This window comes from Misgurnus anguillicaudatus, chromosome 7, assembly GCF_027580225.2.
Source record: "Misgurnus anguillicaudatus chromosome 7, ASM2758022v2, whole genome shotgun sequence".
Taxonomy (NCBI): domain Eukaryota; kingdom Metazoa; phylum Chordata; class Actinopteri; order Cypriniformes; family Cobitidae; genus Misgurnus; species Misgurnus anguillicaudatus.
The window spans coordinates 2,933,156-2,953,428 of record NC_073343.2 but is presented as its reverse complement, the minus strand read 5'-3'; the positions used below and the strand labels follow the sequence as shown (position 1 = coordinate 2,953,428).

The 20,273-nt window shown below is 39.4% G+C and overlaps 1 protein-coding gene across 5 annotated transcripts in view; it reads right to left on the bottom strand.

The window, feature by feature from the left end:
• Positions 1 to 216: 216 nt before the first annotated feature.
• efcab11 (EF-hand calcium binding domain 11) overlaps positions 217 to 20,273 on the bottom strand; it is a 90,204-nt gene continuing 70,147 nt past the window's right edge. Inside the window, exons 6-7 of one of the 5 annotated variants that reach the window (XR_012370400.1) lie at positions 5,842 to 6,037; positions 217 to 653 (exon numbers count right to left, since the gene is read on the bottom strand). Coding sequence is in view for 4 of the 5 variants with exons in the window: in XM_055172131.2 (XP_055028106.2) it covers positions 14,986 to 15,146 (161 nt within the window). In the remaining variant the exon portion in view is untranslated. Of the gene's footprint in view, positions 654 to 5,841; positions 6,038 to 14,799; positions 15,147 to 20,273 lie in introns of those variants that run through there. The other 4 variants (XM_055172134.2, XM_073869281.1, XM_055172131.2 and 1 more) reach the window with 4 other exon arrangements.

Sequence of the window (20,273 nt, the reverse complement as noted above, 5' to 3'; positions counted from 1 at the left end):
TCGCAACCCTGAATCCTTGTCGGTCTCTGTACACAACGCAAGTACAGAAACGTCAAGCTGTAAATGGGAAAAATATCTAAACTCTTTGGTCATTTTTGAACGCGATGCCCATGGTCCAACCAAATTCAATGGATTATGCTAAGCTATGCAAAAAGAGTCACAGCCAGACCCAGAGATCAGCCGAATGGACTCCAAAATGGTAAAACCCAAATGCCCAACTCCAGGGGGGCCGGAAAACCAGCCTACCCTCAAAAACCGTGGACTGTCCCCTTAATACAACAGTACGTAAAATACTAGTATGTTTAGTTATGAAAACAAAGTTCAAACTGTTCAGTTGTATTATCAACAAACTGTGGGATAGACAATATGTCTATCCAAAAATTTCAGAAGACTCCAAACATGGGTTGGGAATTAAGTCGAGGTGACCTTAAAAAAGTACAACCTATTGATTAAGATGTATGTCTATTGCTTACAGCTCTGTCAAATCAATTAAATTTATTTAAATAGTTGTGCAAACACGGTGTCTAGTCTAGTTAAGGTCATCTGATGTTTTCAATCTCTTTATGTAGTCTCAGATGTTTGCCAAACCATAGCTGATGACATTTTCGAAGTCCTTAAAGCTGACATGACCATCAGAATCCAGATCCACATACCTGTGCAATTACAAAAATACAGTAAACAAAGAAATCAGTTAATGCCCATTAGGAAAATCACTGCGTGCACACCACTAGCGACTTGGTCGCTATGTGTTGCCCAACTCTTTCAATGAGGTCGCTAGTAGGGGTTCCTAATTCTGGTTGTCCCATTAAAGGGACACTCCACTTTTTTGAAAATAGGCTCAATTACGCAGCGCCTGAAAATAGTCCCCTTGGTAACTTTCAATAGCAGGGGACTATTTTCGGGCACTGCATAATATCATTTCGCCTGCTGCAGCCATGGTGCGGCAGCAAAGTCCTTGATTATTACACCAGAATAAGAGCCATATCAGCCTAGAAAATCGCAACTTTAAATTTTTTGTCTGTCTTTGTACACGATGTAACTACAGAAGGCTCAAGTTTAAAATAGGAAAAATATAGAAACTTTTTTGTAATTTTTGAGCGTGATGCTAATGGCTTAATCAGGTTCAATGAATTATGCTAAGCTATGCTAAAAGTGGTACCACCAGACCTGAAGATTGGCTGAATGGATTCCAAACCTGTAAAATAAAATTTTTTAACTCTAGGGGAGCTGGAAAATGAGCATATTTTCAAAAAAAGTGGAGTGTATGTTTACAATTGAGTAACCATCCTCTAAGTAACTGACGAAAGATGGATGACTGTTTCACTCCCATTTGTAGTTGCTTCCAAGTCAGTTATCATTTGCATAAAGAGATTGCTTTGATCTACCATTGCTAGTTGCTGGCGGTGCACACGCAGCTATAGGAAAAAACATCATAAACAGAACTGACATTCAATGATATCCTGTAGCATCAGAAAACAGAACACACATCTGATTAGTTTGTAGCATTCAGACTAAGGTTGAATATCACAATAACATCCAAGAAATATAGAGAAAGACATGCAAGAAAAGGGCTCTCTCAAATCAATCCACAACTCTGAAAGCACAATTGAGTAACTGTCACTGTCTGATTTAAACTTAAAGTGAAAAGCAGGCTAGTAAGTAATATGGGCTGCTTGAGTTATTTCACTCAAATTCAACATGACACCTTGTCTTTGATCTATATCCTAGGCAATTCATCACTAATGCAGCCTTCAATGGTGTTCTTTTCATAACTCACTAATGTCACTGGCCCTATTTGATAATCGACAAATGCGATGACAAATAAGTGGCAGTGGGTCTGTATTTTGGTTACCCTGGTATTTTGTCTCTTTCAGCCGGACTGCCTGGACAACCAAATGCGCGCTAACACAGCTGAATACCTGCCAGCACTGGTTTTAGGCATGGGCAAAACGTCTGTCCTGCCCACCTAATCAGAATTTAATCCAAAACATCATTCATATTTTGTTTTATTAATTTATACATTGGTTAAAAGCAATCTGAGGCGGACTATGTTGAGAGGTTTGAGTAAGAGCCCATAAAAAAATATATGTAAATGTATTATGACTGTCATGATCAAAATGAAAAGTGAAAATGGACGAAGACAAGTTTCGATGAAAGCATTACATTTAGATCTTTTCACGGTGCATCAGATGACTTTTACGTATTATTTTTGCAGCACTAAAGGCGCTCTAAGCGAATCTGTGCGACGTCAATTTTTGTTTATGTTTGAACTGTTTTCAAACAAACGGAGCATAGCTAACTCCTCCCCCTACTTTCCATGCTTTCATGAACGCGCCTAACCCCCACCCCCAAATCCTTCTTGTCGTTTATTGGCTGGAACACTTTGTTTTGTTTCGTGGTGCTAGGTTTGGCCACTGTGTTGTTATTGCCGTTTGTGGAGCCTGGAGCTGTCTACTGGAGCTGTCTACAGAGATCGCGTTTTTTTACAGTTTGATCAGCGGTCAGGTAGCAAGCAGATAGTGAGGAGATGTTTGCTGTATGTAACAAAAAATGTTTTATGTCCTAAAACGCGTGAATTCGCTTATAGCACCTTTAAACATTACTACCAATCACAGTTGTGCTGAGCCGATGAATGTAATGGCAAATCAGTTCCGCTTAAACAAGTTTTCGGTGCAATTAAATAATTTGGTAAAGGTGTGCTGCACATTCAATGAGGTTTACTAACACCTTGAGCCAGCGCGAACCATCATTTTGCCGTTACATAACAAATTTGAATCTACTGTAAATTACCGGCAACCCAGCTGCAATAGCATTGTAAATTCTACTGAATTTTTTACAGTGTAGTTACTTTTACCTTATTGCTTATGCATTTCTGCGAGTTTCTCTTTCAGATGCAAAATTTATAGGAGGAGATTATTAAAATGACTCATGCAATGCGAATTACTAATGATTGCACGTGTGATATTACTGGGATTTGCGCCATTATTTAACGCAGGAAAAAAAACATTGTCTTAAATCAATTTGCACTTGAAATGGCTGCAATTGCAGCTGATAGATGGCTTGGAAGAGATCAGAGTGCGCGCGGTAAAAGGCAGAGGATTTTTTCCACACGTAACACAGTTTATCTGAAATGCCAGAGGAACATATAATTCAAAAATATTGTTTGCCAAGCCATGTTATTTTTTATTTGCTAAAGAAAAAAAAAGAGGAGTCACTAGGAGAAGTCACACAATACAAGTTGTTTCAAAACTTCTGGTAAACCTTCATTTATTTCGTCCTCCAGTTCTTTTCAGTGTCCTATGGCATGGCTTCGTTAGCTGAGATTACACAACTTCGCATTTACCACTGCGATGTCCATGGTGCTGTTTAGATCACCCGCAACTCACCAGCTTGGCTTATTTATGACCCTGAAATAATTAGCGCTGCTCTTAGTAGATTGCGTTGGTCATTATGTAAATCAGCTGTTGCACCTGTGTTATTTAAAGGCGGAGTCCACGATGTTTGAAAAACGCTTTGGAAAAGGAGACGGGCCGACTACCAAAACACACTTATAGCCAATCAGCAGTAAGGAGCGTGTCTACTAATCGACATCCTTGCCGGGTTGCGTATGAGTGGGGCGGGTCTATCAACAGAAAGTCCAGATTCTATTGGGGTAGGGGCGTGTTTGTTTAGGTGATTTCAAATATCAACATTGGCTTTCAAACATCGTGGACTCCGCCTTTAATTTGCACATTTTTAGTAAATAACCCGCAGATATTACCACTCCCATCACCACTTTATTTGGAATTGCGCTCTCGCGTTAATTTGCCACGTTTAGTAAATCTGGACTTAAAGGAATATTCCACTTTCATTATAAAAATCCAAATAATTTACTCACCCCCATGTCATCCAAGTTGTTTATGTCTTTCTTTGTTCACTCAAGAAGAAATTTCTTTTTTTTTTAGGAAAACATTTTATTAATTTAATACAGGGTTCCCACACCTTAGTTAACTTCAAATTCAAGGACCTTTCAAGGACTTTCCAGGTCCAATACCCTCAAATTCAGAGACTAAATGTGGGGATACATTTCTAATGAGAGCAAGGTTACATTGAGTTACTTTTTAAGATACATTGCCTTCAGGAGTAAGTGGGTGATTCTCACGAAAACATTGAAACACCACGGCACTAATGATTTTAGCTTTAAAATGTGTAATATAGTAACATTAAAAAGCATCAGAATTAACACAATACTGTGTTCTACCTTGCACAATGTGTGATTTCAACACAAGAATTTATAATTGGAAATTTTATCTCATTTTCTGCTGAAATTCTCATTACCGCACTGTGACCGGCTGTGTTTGAACATGCGTTATGTTGTAATTTAATCAAATTAACACAAAAATATTAGGAAAAAAATAAATGGATGTTTTGCTAGACTACTTTAGATGACAGAAAAAATATTTACTGAATATTCATGTATAATAATAATGAAGAAAAATTAGGAAAATTATGTGTCCATGCCTGATGTTTTCATCCTCCGCAACACTTTTTGAGAACAGTTTAAGCACACATACAGAATTTGAATGAAGTTTGATTTTGAGTGACCAAGCACATGGATCAGTTACTTCAAGATGGCTACAAGGTAAGATCATTTTTTTACAGTTAATTTGAAATATTGTCTTGTCAGAATGCTTACACGACATTTTGATTATCATTACCGCAACAGATGCTTATTAAATGTTCATTTAATTAATAGAAGCATAATACTTTGATTTTAAATGCATGTGCAGAATCTCCAAATTATGTTCTTTCAGGCTTGTCATGTCATTTTGAAAATATGTCAGTGTTGATGTTTTCTGACTGTTGCGGTAATGAGATTTTTTAGGACAAATTTTTTAAATTATGTTACAAAAAGTGTTAAATGATAAGTACAAGTTTTTAAATTAATGTTCCTATTTACTCCAGACTTTGTTTTTCAATGTCTGCTGGGAAAAAAAGTAAATTTAAGCAATTTTTACATTTTCATGCTTGACATTTTTAAAACCAAGTTTTCGTGAGAATCACCCAAGTGCGTCTGAATGTATATATTAAATTCAACCAATGGTGAGGCTTAACGACAAAGACAGGGTGATACGGGAGCAGGGAGGTATATCGCTATCTAAAATATTTCCAGAAAGGGCGTTTCAGGGACGCAGGAAGTATGGCAAGAGAGACGCAGCGTCTCGTTCCCTTCTCAGGGAACAACAGTTAAATACGTAACCCGAGACGTTTTCATGTGGCAAAAACATGTATTATCCTACACTACACAGGGAATAATATGGATTTTTTTTTTGCATAAAATAGATTCAAGCACTTTCAATGACCTGTATCTGTGTATGTTTATTTTCAAAAACTTCCCAGGGTCTTGAATTCCCCCCCCCCCCCAGATTCACAAACTTTGGGTTTCAAGGATTTCAAGGACCCGTGGGAACCGTGTTAATAGACATTATTGGACTTTGTGGATGCAATCTAAAATTCCCAATTTCCCAATCGATCGCAACTGAGGCATTAGGGCCTGGGTTTGTTTTTTATGAAAATGGAGTATTCCTTTAATTTTACAGACTTGAGCAGAAGTGAGTATTTCATTGTTGTTTGGTAGCTTTCTTTATATTTATTTGTAGTTTGATTTATCGTGCAAAAACATTGTTTTTTAATTGTATTCTATTCTATATTTGTGCAGTTACATATTTTGTATGCATATTTCCCACCCAGGATATCTTCCAGCCCACCCTTCTATAGCTGCAAGAACTGGCCCTGCTACCTGCACAGGTGGTAAATCTTGCCCATCTCTTAGACCCGAGTAAAGCTCATGTTCACTCTAACCTTGCAGGTAAATGCTGTCTGATTGACTTGAGTGAGCCGTTGTCAGACTTATTTCACATCCGGGTGGTGGTCGTTCCCTAGACAGGTGCTGGATGTGGAGAGCTGCTCATTTTCAGCTGACTGACTCTATTACCAGCCCTGATGGGGAAGTCGTGTGGCAGGAAGAGAAACCTTCCTCTGCCTCGGAAGCCTTGAACTGAGAATCAGATTCATGGCTTAGGCATGAAACTGTTAAAGGCATGAAAAAATTGGAATGTTATGGGATTGAACGAGATTCAAATAGTATAAAGCTGTGATGATATATGAGCACAATATGCTCTAGCTTGTGTGATATTACTTTAATATTGCAATTATTTTGTATCAACATTTGTTTATTTTTACATTTAAATAATGTACAAGGTACATATTTTAAATAGGTAAAAATTGCACATTTTTTTATATTGTAATTCATACTTATATATTAACTCAAGACATTTGTATCGCAATGTAATCAGATTGTGAGATCCCAGTCCTGCAGATATGGCTCTGACATTTGACTTCAGCATTTTCACTTCAGACTTTGACTGCATCATAAGTCTCTGTCCTGCTTTAAAAATGCGACGAAGTGACTTCAGCAATTGTCCTGATCTATCACGCCATTGTATTTGCTGTGAGCAAGTTCTCCAAAGAAAGCGCACACTTCACATTGGCGAATGAGTCATTCGTGACATAACGAGCAGAAAAAGACGATGCGAGCAAATTGAATCGTGTCCTAGGAGCCGAGGAGGACATTACGGAGCAATGGACCGACCATTTCTTCCTCTCAGTGCTCACTTTCTGTTCAGAGATGAAATTAAAATAGGAATTGAGAGATCTTTATTTCTTTGTTTGCCTTTCTGTGTTTCAGTTGCTTATAGTCACTGCATCACGTACTGTAAATATGCAAGCGCGACCACTGCAGAATCAGATTGCAATCATGCAGAACTCATTAAGCGATGTTTTTACCAAAATCATGATTAATGTGGAAAACTGTTCCTCCGACTACAGATGAACAGACGAAGAACAAACATAAAGCAAGTTATGCAGTAAATGCATTTTTTACTGTGGTGATTTCTCCATTACTCTCAACAGCAGCCTGATCCGAATGCAAACACAGCAGATGTGAGGGAAATTTGGTAGCAACAGGGAGGAGAATTAAAACAACATTAAGCATCCAGCAACTGGAAAATCACACTTCCCTGTTCCGTGCCGGTGACTCCCGTTCAAATGGAAGTGTAGCACACATCTAATTAGATTCTAATGAAGTCCTCCCCATGGAGGAGGACCATTGAGACATCTAGAATGCCCCTCTCTCCTCAGCCTTTGCACCTCTTCACTGCGTTCAACAGAAAGTAAAAGAGAGAGTACCTGAACTCTTCACGCTCATTACAGAAAGAGACATAGGAAAAATCAGTATTTGAACACCTACTTAAAAAATGAGATCGAGATTGCGAATTGCAACCAACTGAAATGCATAGAGAAGCTATGGTAGCTGCCACAGGACAAACATGTCATCGTCTGAGACAATGTAGGGACGAAATGCGCTCTGTAGAACAGTTTGTCTGTTTAGGGCTACTATAGAAACATGACGGCCACTTCCAAGGGGACCCGCGGCGTATCTAGATAAAAATTCAATTCAATTCAATTTAATTTATATAGTGCTTTTCACAAATGGTTTTTGTTTCAAAGCAGCTTTACATTAATAGAAGCATGGGAAACACAGAAAAATCGACAGACAAGTAGCAAAATACAGTGGCTATGAATAAACTTTACAAACGAGCCTATTAATAATGTCTCGTATACAAGAGGGTGCTAAGTTAAACCAATGTCGGCTGACTCCCCAGGGTTGAAAAACCCCCTAGGAGAAAAACCTCCTGACTTTTTCAGCCTGTGAGGAACAAAAAGTCCTAGGAGGGAAAAAACCATTGGGAAATATATATATTGACTGTACAACCCCAAATCAGAAAAAGTTGGGACACAGTAGAAATTGTGAGTAAAAAAGGAATGGAATAATTTACAAATCTCATAAACTTATATTTTATTCACAGTAGAATATAGATAACAAATCAAATGTTGAAAGTGATACATTTTGAAATGTCATGCCAAATATGGCTCATTTTGGATTTCATGAGAGCTACACATTCCAAAAAAAGTTGGGACAGGTAGCAATAAGAGGCCAGAAAAGTTAAATATACATATAAGGAACAGCTGGAGGAGGACCAATGTTTAGGAATATGAATGTTGTCCCATTCTTGTCTAATACAGACTTCTAGTTGCTTATCTGTCTTAGGTCTTCTTTGTCGCATCTTCCTCTTTATGAAGCACCAAATCTTTTCTTTGGGTGAAAGATCTGGACTGCAGGCTGGCCAATTCAGTACTCAGATCCTTCTTCTACGCAGTCTTGATGTTGTAATTGATGCAGTATGTGGTCTGGCATTGTCACGTTGGAAAATGCAAGGTCTTCCCTGAAAGAGACGACGTCTGAATGGGATCATATGTATTTAGAACTTGGATAAACCTTTCAGCATTGATGGTGCCTTTCCAGATGTGTAAGCTGCCCATGACACATGCACTCATGCAACCCCAAACCATCAGAGATGCAGGCTTCTGAAAAGATTGCTAATAACAACTTGGGTTGTCCTTGTCCTCTTTAGTCCTGATGAAATGGCATCCCAGTTTTTCAAAACGAACTTCAAATTTTGATTCGTTGGACCACAGAACAGTTTTCCACTTTGCCAAAGTCCATTTTAAATGAGCCTTGCTCAGAGAACACGCCTGTGCTTTTGGATCATGTTTAGATATGGCTTCTTTTTTGACCTACAGAGTTTTAGCTGGCAACAGCGAATGACACGGTGGATTGTGTTCACTGACAATGTTTACTGGAAGTATTCCAGAGCCCATGTTGTGATTTCCATTACAGTAGCATTCCTGTATGTGATGCAGTGCTATCTTAGGGCCCGAAGATCACGGGCATCCGGTATGGTTTTCCGGTCTTGACCCTTACGCACAGAGATTGTTTCAGATTCTCAGAATCTTTGAATGATATTATGCACTGTAGATGATGATAACTTCAATCTCATTGCAATTTTTCTCTGAGAAACTCAGAAAACTATTTTTTGCCGCAGTATTGGGGGAATTGGTGATTCTCTGCCCATCTTGACCTCTGAGAGACACTGCCACTCTGAGAGGCTCTTTTTATACCCAATCATGTTGCCAATTGACCTAATAAGTTGCAAATTGGTCTTTCAACTGTTCCTTATATGTACATTTAATTTTTCTGGCCTCTTATTGCTACCTGTCCCAACTTTTTTTGGAATGTGTAGCTCTCATGAAATCCAAGATGAGGCAATATTTGGCATGACATTTCAAAATATCTTACTTGCAACATTTGATATGTTATCTATATTCTACTGTGAATAAAATATAAGTTTATGAGATTTGTAAATTATTCCATTCCTTTTTTACTCACAATTTCTACAGTGTCCCAACTTTTTCTGTTTTGGGGTTGTATATATATATATATATATATATATATATATATATATATATATGTATTTAAAGAAAACCATTTTCTGGGAGGCATTAAATTTTTGTTAAAATCGTGAAAAATGCTGGCGGTTAAAGAGTTAATTTGTGTTTCAAAGATGAACGGATATCTCACAAACAAGTGTGAAACAACATGAGGGAGAGTAATTATTGACAGAATTTCCATTAAAGGGTAAACTACCCTTTATTATAATTTTTAAATTTGGGTAAACTATCCCTTTAACTGATGCTCTGGCTGCAATCAGGGAGTTGCAATTAAAGCATGACAAGGTTAAGCATAATCACGTGCATAAAGTGACAATCTAATTACAGAGCAAAGCTGACCGATTCTCATATTGCCATGTTTGATTGAGAGATATGATATTAGGACTAAGGCTTTGCATCAAACAGACTGGCAGGTTGTCATATGAGAGGGCACAGCGGTAGAAATGAGAGTACCGTATAGCCTTCATGGTCTTTATCTCGGTGAGAAGAGACACATGAGTGATATTTTAGCTGTCCCTTCTTGGCCTGTCATACTTGGCCAGTTGTACTTAGTGTAGCACTGTCAGTCAAAGCAGACTAGTGCTGGAAAACCGGTGCAATCATTTTAAAGGGCCCATATTATGCAAATTCCACTTTACGAGGTGTTTGGACATAAATGTGTGTTGGAAGTGTGTGAGCACAACCACCCTACAATAAAAAGAAATCTACCCACTCCTCCTTTTTAAATCCCCATTAAACCAAAGCAAAGTCTCATTAGACATGCTGTTTCTCTTGGTAATGTGATGTCACTCTGGCAAAGCCCCATCCACAATATTGGCTGTTTCTCAATTCTAAGAACGCAAAGAACTGACTTGCGTTCTCGTGAAGACTGGTCTTGCCGGGTGACCTTGGAAGAACAAACTCAAAAGGTCGTGCGAACACAGAATGCACTTGTGAGAATTGGGATGTGTGCGATCTTCCTGATGATCACCTGACCTCCCCAGATTTCAGCAAGCAAGTCTGCACTCGATGCATCCTCGATATTGAGAATTGGAATTGAATTTCGACAGTTATTGAGAAACAGCCGATGTCTCATACTCAGGAATTAGATTTATTTAGCTGTAGCTCATTTGCATGTAAAGGTACACACATGAAAACAGTGCTTTTTGCTCCAGCCCAAATAGGGGCATTTTGGACATGCTATAATAAATGATCTGTGGGATATTTTGAGCTGAAACTTCACAGACACATTCAAACCTGATATTTATTACATCTTGTAAAAATGGGCATAATATTGGCCCTTTAAATGGTTCATTGCCTGAATCAGGGTTTCCCAGTTTGCCCAGTTACTTGCCATGACTTTTTGAATAGCTAATGATTACTGAATATGCTTACCGTACAGTTTCGGCACAAAACGATGACCTTGTCTGTGAAATCCAGTCTAAAGTCTGATAATCTAATTATGAGACTAGGAGCATCAAAGTTTGACTTTAATCATTAATTTCACTATGATTTCAATCTTCAGCCTCTTTCACACAGTAATTTCGGTAAATTACCATGAATTTACCAGAATGAGTTTACCAGTAAATACAAAAATATGCTGTTCACACACCCAGTGACGTTCCGGACGAGGCGGCAAGCGCGAGTGAATACATGTTAAGTCAATGCAAAGACGCGAACAGGCATCCTGCGAATGGCGCAAAACAGGCGAATTGAGCGTTGCAACGGGAAACGTACGAGTTGAAAAATCTGAACTTTGGCGGTTATTTGCGCCGCGTTAACCAATCAGTAGCTTGCTCTAGCAGTGACGTGATTATAGACGGTTTCATCGGACGCCCGTGATACACGTCTGGATCCGAGCCTTACTTCCGGTTTTGTTTTTTAATGGTCTGACTGGTTGCTAAACTGATCTCTTGAACAAATGCCTCGTCGAAAATAACAAATGTTTTGGTTTCCTATGTAATCTATGTGTTGTTTTTTAGCTTGTTATATAAATAAACTACCTTTAAAGAACTTTGTTGTTATTTATCCTTAGCGGAGTTTACTGGAAGTTACGTGCGGACCGCGACAACCGCTTGTTTATGTTGTTACTGCTGAAACGGTCTATAGGGAGTGAGCGGAGTCGCAGAAGCCCCTCCCATGATGCAAATTTCTGTGTGAATGTTTTGAATGATTAGAATTTCACACGCAAATGAAGCGAGTAAACTCAAAATGTTCAAGCGTCCAACTATGCACGAATAGCACATTTTTTGCCGCCTCTAGCGCGGTTGGTGTGAACGCACAGTCAGACATCATTCACACATCAGTATCAAAATACCGGTAAACTCAGAGAGAAAGCGGAAGTTACCTGTGGCGCACGGCCGGCGAGCTCAGTGTTGTATTTGTAAACAATAGCGGGTTATGACTTCATATCCACGGTCGGCAATTCGGCAAATAGATGGTAAGCTGCTTTAAACAACTTTGGTGAAGAAATGTGGATGTTAACTTTAGGTGTGCTCGACTTTTGGCCCGAAGCTGTCAGTGCGGTCTGACGTCGTCCATTCTAAATGCCAGTAATCTATATTTTTGTTCACACACAGCGCTTATGGGTAAATTATTGGTAATCTTACAACCTCTCTTACTGGTAAATTGGCAGCACTGATTTACCGGAAAGGTTCTGTTTACACATGACCTGTTAACTGCAATTTACCAGTAAATTACCAGTAAAGACTGTATGTGTGAAAAGGACTTTTGACATCAGTCAATATTAAAGATATCAAAGTTGTATTTAAAAAAAACAGGGTTTTTCACAGGCAAATGTCACGAATAAGACAAAACTGATGTTTTACTCTACGCAGTAACTTATAAAGATAAATATCAAGCCAAATAAATATTTTACAAAGCTAGAGCAAGCTGTTCATTTTACCAGCTTTGTCTGACGGTTTCCTGTTTGTTGACTTCTCTAAAGAAGAGCAGACTTGTTGATTTATTATAATAGTCCTACCATGAAGCTGCACAGTTCAATATCCTCATGTGTCTTCCTCCTCAAGCCTTTAACCACTGCTTATTAGCCTTCAGCCAGAGATGAAGAATATCTTGGGAGGTAAGCAAAGATGAAGACTCATCGAAGCGTGCAGCTTCACTAATTACAGCATTGTCATAGATAGAATACCGTCGTAATCAGAATAATGGCGCATTGCTCGGGGTTGTTGTTCTTATTACCACGCAGTGTGGCAGCTGTATCTGTGAACGTTCAGCTAATCAACTCAGCTGAGAATCAGCCAAGTCATCCGACTAGGCCGTGACTTCTACGAGCTGCTCGCCTCGTGTGATCTGTGCAGTTTCTGATAACGCGAGATGGAACCCGAGCGTACGCTGCGAAACGAGCCAGTCTTCTTAGTCACACAGGATTTGTGTTGGGACAGAAATCAGCATGGAATTGAGAGCGAGTGGGCAAGATTTTCTCGCCAGCAATGTGTTGGACGACCATAAGTGAGATAAATATTGCCTGGACGATTCGTTTGTCTCATCTCGGTGCCAGGATTCCCTGTGGAGGACACTGCAGCTCTCCAGTGTATCATCAGTGTAGCCCACAGGCACAGGTGTATTCATCCGATTGGCGCTCAGATGTTGTTTTATTTATTAAATTCTTTCGATAGGGAGGAGAGGTATGGCACATTGCAGGCCCTACTCTGTCACTGTCAAGAAAATGCACACTTTGCTCCCATACTGACGCTGCATAAACCTATCTGGCCTAACTTTCCTCTATACCGGCACATAGAAATGTGAGTTTTGATTCTATCGAAAAGGACATTTTTTAACGCTCACATAACATATCTGTTTTGCTTATCTCATGTTAATCTTGAGTACCTATAGAGTATTATTTCATCCTTCATATATCCAAAGAATCTTTAGATTTATCAGATTTATAAAAGACAGATCAGCTGTACCTGGAGGCATACCACGGGGGGAGCGAGTGACGAGCAAGCGATACAAACAAAACATTATTCCACTATCATGTTCGTGTTGTTTACATTATATGCACTTATGCGCAGACTGTCAAAAAAAAAACATTTGATGCAGTTTTACTTACCACCTGCAACTCCAGCGAAATGAAATCCAGCATTATACAAACACAAACGCACAACTGCGCCCTCACAAACAAAACACATTTCTTTGGTGGGATTTCTTGTCAGCTCTTGGTTGGTGGGTTTCGGTTAACGTGCCCATATAAGGACTTTCACTGTACTTCCTGCACTGAACTTGCCATTAAAAGAAATAAACCAAGATTGTTACGAATGAATGTTTAATGTTCAGAAAAAAAAACTTTCCGAAACTTGTACGAACCTTGCTGAAGCGCATTCGGCAAAGAAATTCTCTGTCATACTTCCAAGTAGAGCTCGACCGATAAAGGATTTTGAAGGTCGATGTCGATACAAATGTTTGTTGGTTTTAAAATCCGATATTCCGATATATCGGCCGATTTTTATTTTATTTTATTTTTTTCAGAAACACGCAACAAAACATTAACAGATTTCCCTAACATTAGTTATTTGTAGTTATTTATGACTTTTAACTAAAATAATATGATAATGCTTTTCAAAAAGAAACTTGTTTCTTTTATTGTCACAACAGAACAGAGGAACATCAAAATATTAAAGTTCTGATAAATAAAATGTATAAAAATACAAACTTAAGATATGAAACATAAAAAGGCCTTTGAACAAAAACAACAACAAACAAATCAAAGTTACCAGTTTTAAAAGACTTGGTTCATAAATATAACTTTGAATAGGACTGGAGACAAATTGTGTTAACTTCTGATAAATAACAACAACAGCAAAATATAAATTGCTGATCACTTGACTCAGGCAGTGGCTAGACGCCTAAATCTGGACCCCACCAGCAGCTACTGGTTCAGAGCGCTCTGTCAAAAACACCAACAGTGAGGAATTTTTTTTTAATATTCATTTTATGAATCGGCAATATGAATGCCGATACCAATAGTTTGGAAAACGCCTAATATCGGCCGATAATATCGGCATGCCGATATATCGGTCGGGCTCTACTTCCAAGTGCTTTTTTGACACTTTGCCTATGTTTAGCATGAGAAATCCAGCTCTTAAACAGTGTTAATAAGTCTGAATAGATAAAATAGCCTTCCCTCCCCCTTTAAACAGTTAAATTTGAACTATTCAACTAAAAATGAAACTTCGGTCATTTATTCACCATCATGATGTTTCAAAAATGCATAACTTTCAATTAGGAAAAACATAATGGTGAATCAAAGATAAAGAGATTACATTTTTTTTTATAGTCCCTTTAACTGAAAATGTACATAATAAAAGACCATGTTTATTTTTCATACTATACATCGCTTTGATTAATGCACTTGCTTTAAAAAAGGACGTAATGTGAATCAAAATGAATAATCCTGGTTACAATAAATGAATTAAGACAATCATGCAGATCCTATGTCTGCTCGCTCATTTTCTTCACTTTATTCATCTTAATAAGCACGAGTAGAGCCGAGATCCTGGAGCACTGCGTTTTCACCTCTGATCGATGGAGAAACGCCGCACCATAGGAGAGATGTTGCGGCCATGGCTCAATTTTACATTAACAAAATCACTTCCATTAAAACCACAGCACCTTGCTGTCATGGCAACCGCTGAAAGTATCAATGGGAGCTGGGAAATGTGCAGCAGAAATTTCTTTCCCGCCTGTGGCCCCCAGACGTGATATTGATGCCGCTGTCAGGGGCGGCTGGCTTTCAGCTCCATGGCTACCTGTCGAGCCTGCAAACAAGATGCGGGTTAATTCTGCCAGCGTATGCTAAGGATCTATATATCTTGTCCCAGTGCATACGCACATAATCCCTCAAGCTCCTTAAACACGGGCGGTAGGCGATTTCGTATGTACCTAAGCAGTGTTTTTCGCAGACAATATACACGATTTGCAGAGGTGGAATGTTTGAGTTATTGACCCTGGGATATGAAAAACCATGGCATATAAAGAAAGACATCATATTTTATTATTACACACAAACACACACGCACACACACAAACTCGCACACACAATTTGTCTAAAGAGAGAAACCATAGATTTCTACAGATTTTATTTACAGCAAATCACCTTAGATGAGAGATCTTCAGCCTTTTTAGGCCAAGAACCCCTTAATGGATAAAGAGAAGGAGCAAGGACCCCAGTACATTTATCAAATTAATACTGTATTCATTGATATTTATAACACATACTTTATGATGGTTACGTTACAAAGATATTAAAATTGGGATGATGGGGATGTCATGTTCTTCATTTACTTCTATTTCTTTTTATTAACCTATTTATGCATTTTTGTTTGATGCCTAATATCATTTTCCCATAAAATTGTTTTGCATTCAAGCAATATTTGAAGGACCCCCAATAATACCACCACAAACCCCCAAGGATCTCTGCACCCCCTCTTGAAGACCCATGCCTTAGACCAGTGGTCTCTAACATGGTTCCCGCATGCTCGTATATAGTCTGTGAGTTGCCCGCCAAAGCACATTCTATCAATTTTAATACTTATTTATTACATATGTTTTATATTAGCTTGGCTTTTTATCTATGTTAACAAGTAAAATAAAATAAAATCAGCGAGTAAAACAAAAAAGTTTTGAGTAGACTTTATCAAAAAAGTCGCCCTCCAGATTGTTTTATCTATTGTCGTAGCCCTTGCTCAAAAAAAGTTTTGAGACTCATGCCTTAAGGGCGATTTATAGTCGTGCGTAGGTTCGTTTATGGCGTAATAGCACTTTTGGGAGTACTTCGACTCGGCGCAGTAACACCCTCCCTCTCCCATTATGAGAGTGAGAAGGGGAGCGGACTTTTCAGGCGAGTCGAAGTACTCCCAAAAGTGCTATTACGCCATAAAATATAGTTCCTCTTTTAAATCCGCTTAGAAAAGCGATACGTTTTATTTTGTACCACCAAACTTGCTTGTATAACTACTCGTCTTAAATAGGAAAAACGTTGATGTGTTTGGTCACTTCTAACTTTATCTCTAAATGGTACCATTGAATGAATGGGGCTAAGCTAAATGCTATCGAAGCGTTGCAGCGCGCTCCAGCGCTTACGTGCACGGACACAGATGATAGAGGGATGTTTTAACAATTCTTAGTTAAGGTAATAACATATTTTTATATTGAAAATGAGTAGACTATTCCTTTAACAGTGATGATTTTTTTCACTGGCTATGCTTAGATGTCTGCTAAATTTTGACAGCCCAAATTGGTTTGGATGGCTATTAGGCATTTTTAAACGCACTAGCTCACTACTTTTTAAAATCACTAGCTGGGAAATGTCCCCTAAAGGGAATTTTGTCCGATTTAACTTCAGGAGACAAACTTTACAGATCATACAGGGTTATGTACACACACACGCATACCCAACTCACAGCTTCTAACAGCTATATCGCTATCTGAATTTCTGTTTGTTCCAGTTTGTCCCTTTCTTTACAGCACAGGCGATCTGCAAACAGCAGTCACCGGGGAAGAAAGAGAGCAGCGCTTACAGGGAACAGTCTATTCTTAACCATCCTGCAGGAGTGCACTTAAAACTAAGCTGTTGTTTCAGCAGTCCAACACTAGAAGTCTAGAAGAAGCGTGTCAAAAGCACTTGAGGCCTGTCAGATGAATTGTCTCTTATTTCTCTTACCACCACGCACACTCAGGGGACTTTTACACTGGAAATTTAGTGCAAAACAGGGCATGGTTCGCATAAATAACTTGTAATGTGACAGCTGTCGTGCGGAGTCGAGAGCGCACCGGGGTACCGAATTCGAGACTACCTGAAGGAGGTGGTCTGAGCTCGGTAGCAATGGTACACATGAATGTGAATGCGCAACGATATTACGCAGCAGCCGAAAATAGTCCCCTTAGTAACTTTCAATGGCAGTGGACTATTTTCGGGCAGACAGTGCGGAATATCATTGCACCTCCTGCACCCATGCTACGGCAGAAAAGTCCTTGATTATTACGCCAGAATGAGAGTATAGTTCCTAGCCATATCTGCCTTGAAATTGCAACTTTAAATTTTCTGTCAGTCTTAGTACAAGATGTAACTACAGAAGAGTCAAGTTTTAAACAGGAAAAATATCCAAACTCTTTGGTTATTTTTTAGTGCGATGCTAATGGTCTTATCAGATTCAATGGATTGTGCTAAGCTATGCTAAAAGTGGTACCGCCAGACCCAGACATCATCATGGAATCCAAAATGGTAAAAATAAAAATTTTAACTCTAGGGAGCTGAAAAATGAGCCTATTTTAAAAAAAAAGTGGAGTGTCCCTTTAAAGTTCTGCATAATTAAGGGTGTGGCCACTTGAGTAATGGTTGAACAGCCACTGCTGTAGAGTCTAATTAGGTGGGCGTGGTTTCAGCAACCAGCCACCTAAGCTTCACCCATGTCCCGCCTCTTTACACATTTTCGGATATCCGCAAGTGAAGCACGGTGACGGCAGGCACCGCCTACTATTGGCTTAAAAACGATCTTCAGAAACCTATGGGTGACGTCACAGACACTATCCCATATTTTTTTACAGTCTATGGTTTTAGTCAATGACATCGATCATTAGTTTCCACATTGCACGATTATCGTAACAACTTTTGAATTCTGCATTTCAAAGCACATATGCGCAACTGTCGCTCTCACTTCTGTGCATGATAACACCAACATATTAAAAAACAAAAAATATATTATAAGTCACGTTGTGTTTTACATCCTCTTGTATGTGGACGTTGGTGATAACGTGAGATTAACGCAAGTGAACCAAAGTTTGATAAAATCGATTGAGTGTAAACCAGACCAATGCTGCAGGTGCGCTGGGAACATCTGCACCGTGTAAAAACATCCTTGAAGTCGTCGCACACAACTCAAATCTTCCACGCCCCTTCCCAAAACCACCTGATCACCACTTGGGGCACTGATGTATAAAATACCAAATTGTATAAATAAGAATAGCATGGTTTGATTCATGTCATGCTTAGACTCCTGACATGTTTTCAGCACAAAGCCATGAAGGCAAAACTAGGCTGTAAAGTCACAGCTTGAGGCTGTAAATGAGAATGTGGTTACTGGGAGCAGAGATTGATGACTATGTGGTGCACATCACCACGCTTAGTTAAAAGGGCATCACGGTGACTTTCTACTTTTGAGCTAAACAGAATAAAAAGAGATGCCTGTGTGACAAAAAGCTTGTTGACCAATCCGTTGAGCTTTACAGCTGGATTTCATACCCAGGATTGAAAGTCATGACCAAGGGGCTTTGTGGAGGATACAGAGTCGAACGAGGAGTCTTGTTGTTTGTTCCAAGGCTATAGATTTCTAATAAATGTTTACCGCTCGCTTCGGCCCCAAAACTCTTAACAACAATCCGTTTTAGTCATGGGAGGGTAAAGTCAATTTATTTAAATCCTGCTCTTATCCTAAAAACTCATCCTGGCTTCAAACCCGTCCCAAGCCACTGGCTCCATTTGGCATCGCTGTCATTTCCAGCCGTCTTCTTAATAACTCCTTGACTTAACCCGCTTCCCAACGCAGAGGCCCTTGTATTCAATCATCGCCTGCTCCAGGAGAGACCAATCCTCTGTTTATATTACTCTACAATTTATTCCGTTTTAAAAGACTGCGCAGAGAGAGAAAGGAATTGGGAAAAGACGCTGGAGACTCTTTACAATAACCCTGATTCATAGAGGAAATTTGCTAGTTGTTTAATCACTCAGCGTAATGAGAACGAGTCTATTCAGACGTCTATTGACTCTTCTGCTCTATTCAAACCTTAGTTCTCTCCGCACTTCATAAGCTTTTCCAGAAAAGCCTCTTAATGGAATGCGACCGGCATTTTCTGACAAGTGAACGCACATTCGGTAAAACAAAACAGACAAAGATGCCAAAAGCGCAACCTGCTCTGAAACAAATAAATCCATTGAATCACTGCCAGTATCGTTCGTATTGTCGAGCTTGACACACAAACCACATAAGGCAGAAAGCAGGCATAATGCAGACTCATTTGGTAATCAATCCGTTTCTATGTCTATGGAAATTTGAGCAGACACCTTCTAAACTTTCTCCACTTTTACGGATAGACAAAAAGCAGGACTACCCCGCCAGTAAATTAGCATAATATCAAAACTCGCTGAAGAGAGGACACGGTTACAAATCAAGTGTAAAAATTTTGGGTTATACAGCACGACTTTAAAGCTCAGTGGAGGGAGAGCATCAGAGAGCCCAGTCAGGTACAGATGAGAAATCCAAAGAAGAAATGAAGTTTCATATGAGGAAGCCCTGCTGGGGATGAAATGACCCCAGTATCGAGGAGGTAGAAATGGCAGCTTTCCATGCGCGTTTTTCTCTGCTGATTAGCAGGACTGATGCTCTCCTGCCTGAGCCGGGCTCACGGACCGATGCTAGATCACCAGGGCTCCACGTCGTCTCCATTAACACTTCATCTCGCTCACCTGAGGGGAGCTCAGATATGAAATCAAAACATGAAGAGCAGATGAGAAGAGAGAGAATCTCACAGCAGAAGTCTTCTGCACTTATGTTCGGTTTATCCCACACATACTCAGTCCAGATACCCACTTTCCATCAATGCTCCGGTTACATATGCAGATCAAATGCTTCACAGTACTCTCCGGCAGAATAAAGCACGCTGATCCTCCTAGCTTCTTGTGCTCTTGTTCTTGTTGGATGTTCCTCTGTGCTTTGTGACTAAAAAAGGGAACGCTTTCTTTGTCTTAAAATATGCCTCTGCTTCTGTACCAAGCTCTGATTTCTTTTGTCAGATGCAACTGAATGAAAGACCTTCATCTTTTTGGGAGGGAGAGCGGGAGGGGGGGGCCCCGTCGAGACACGTCACGTGCGACTTGTGTCAAAATCAGT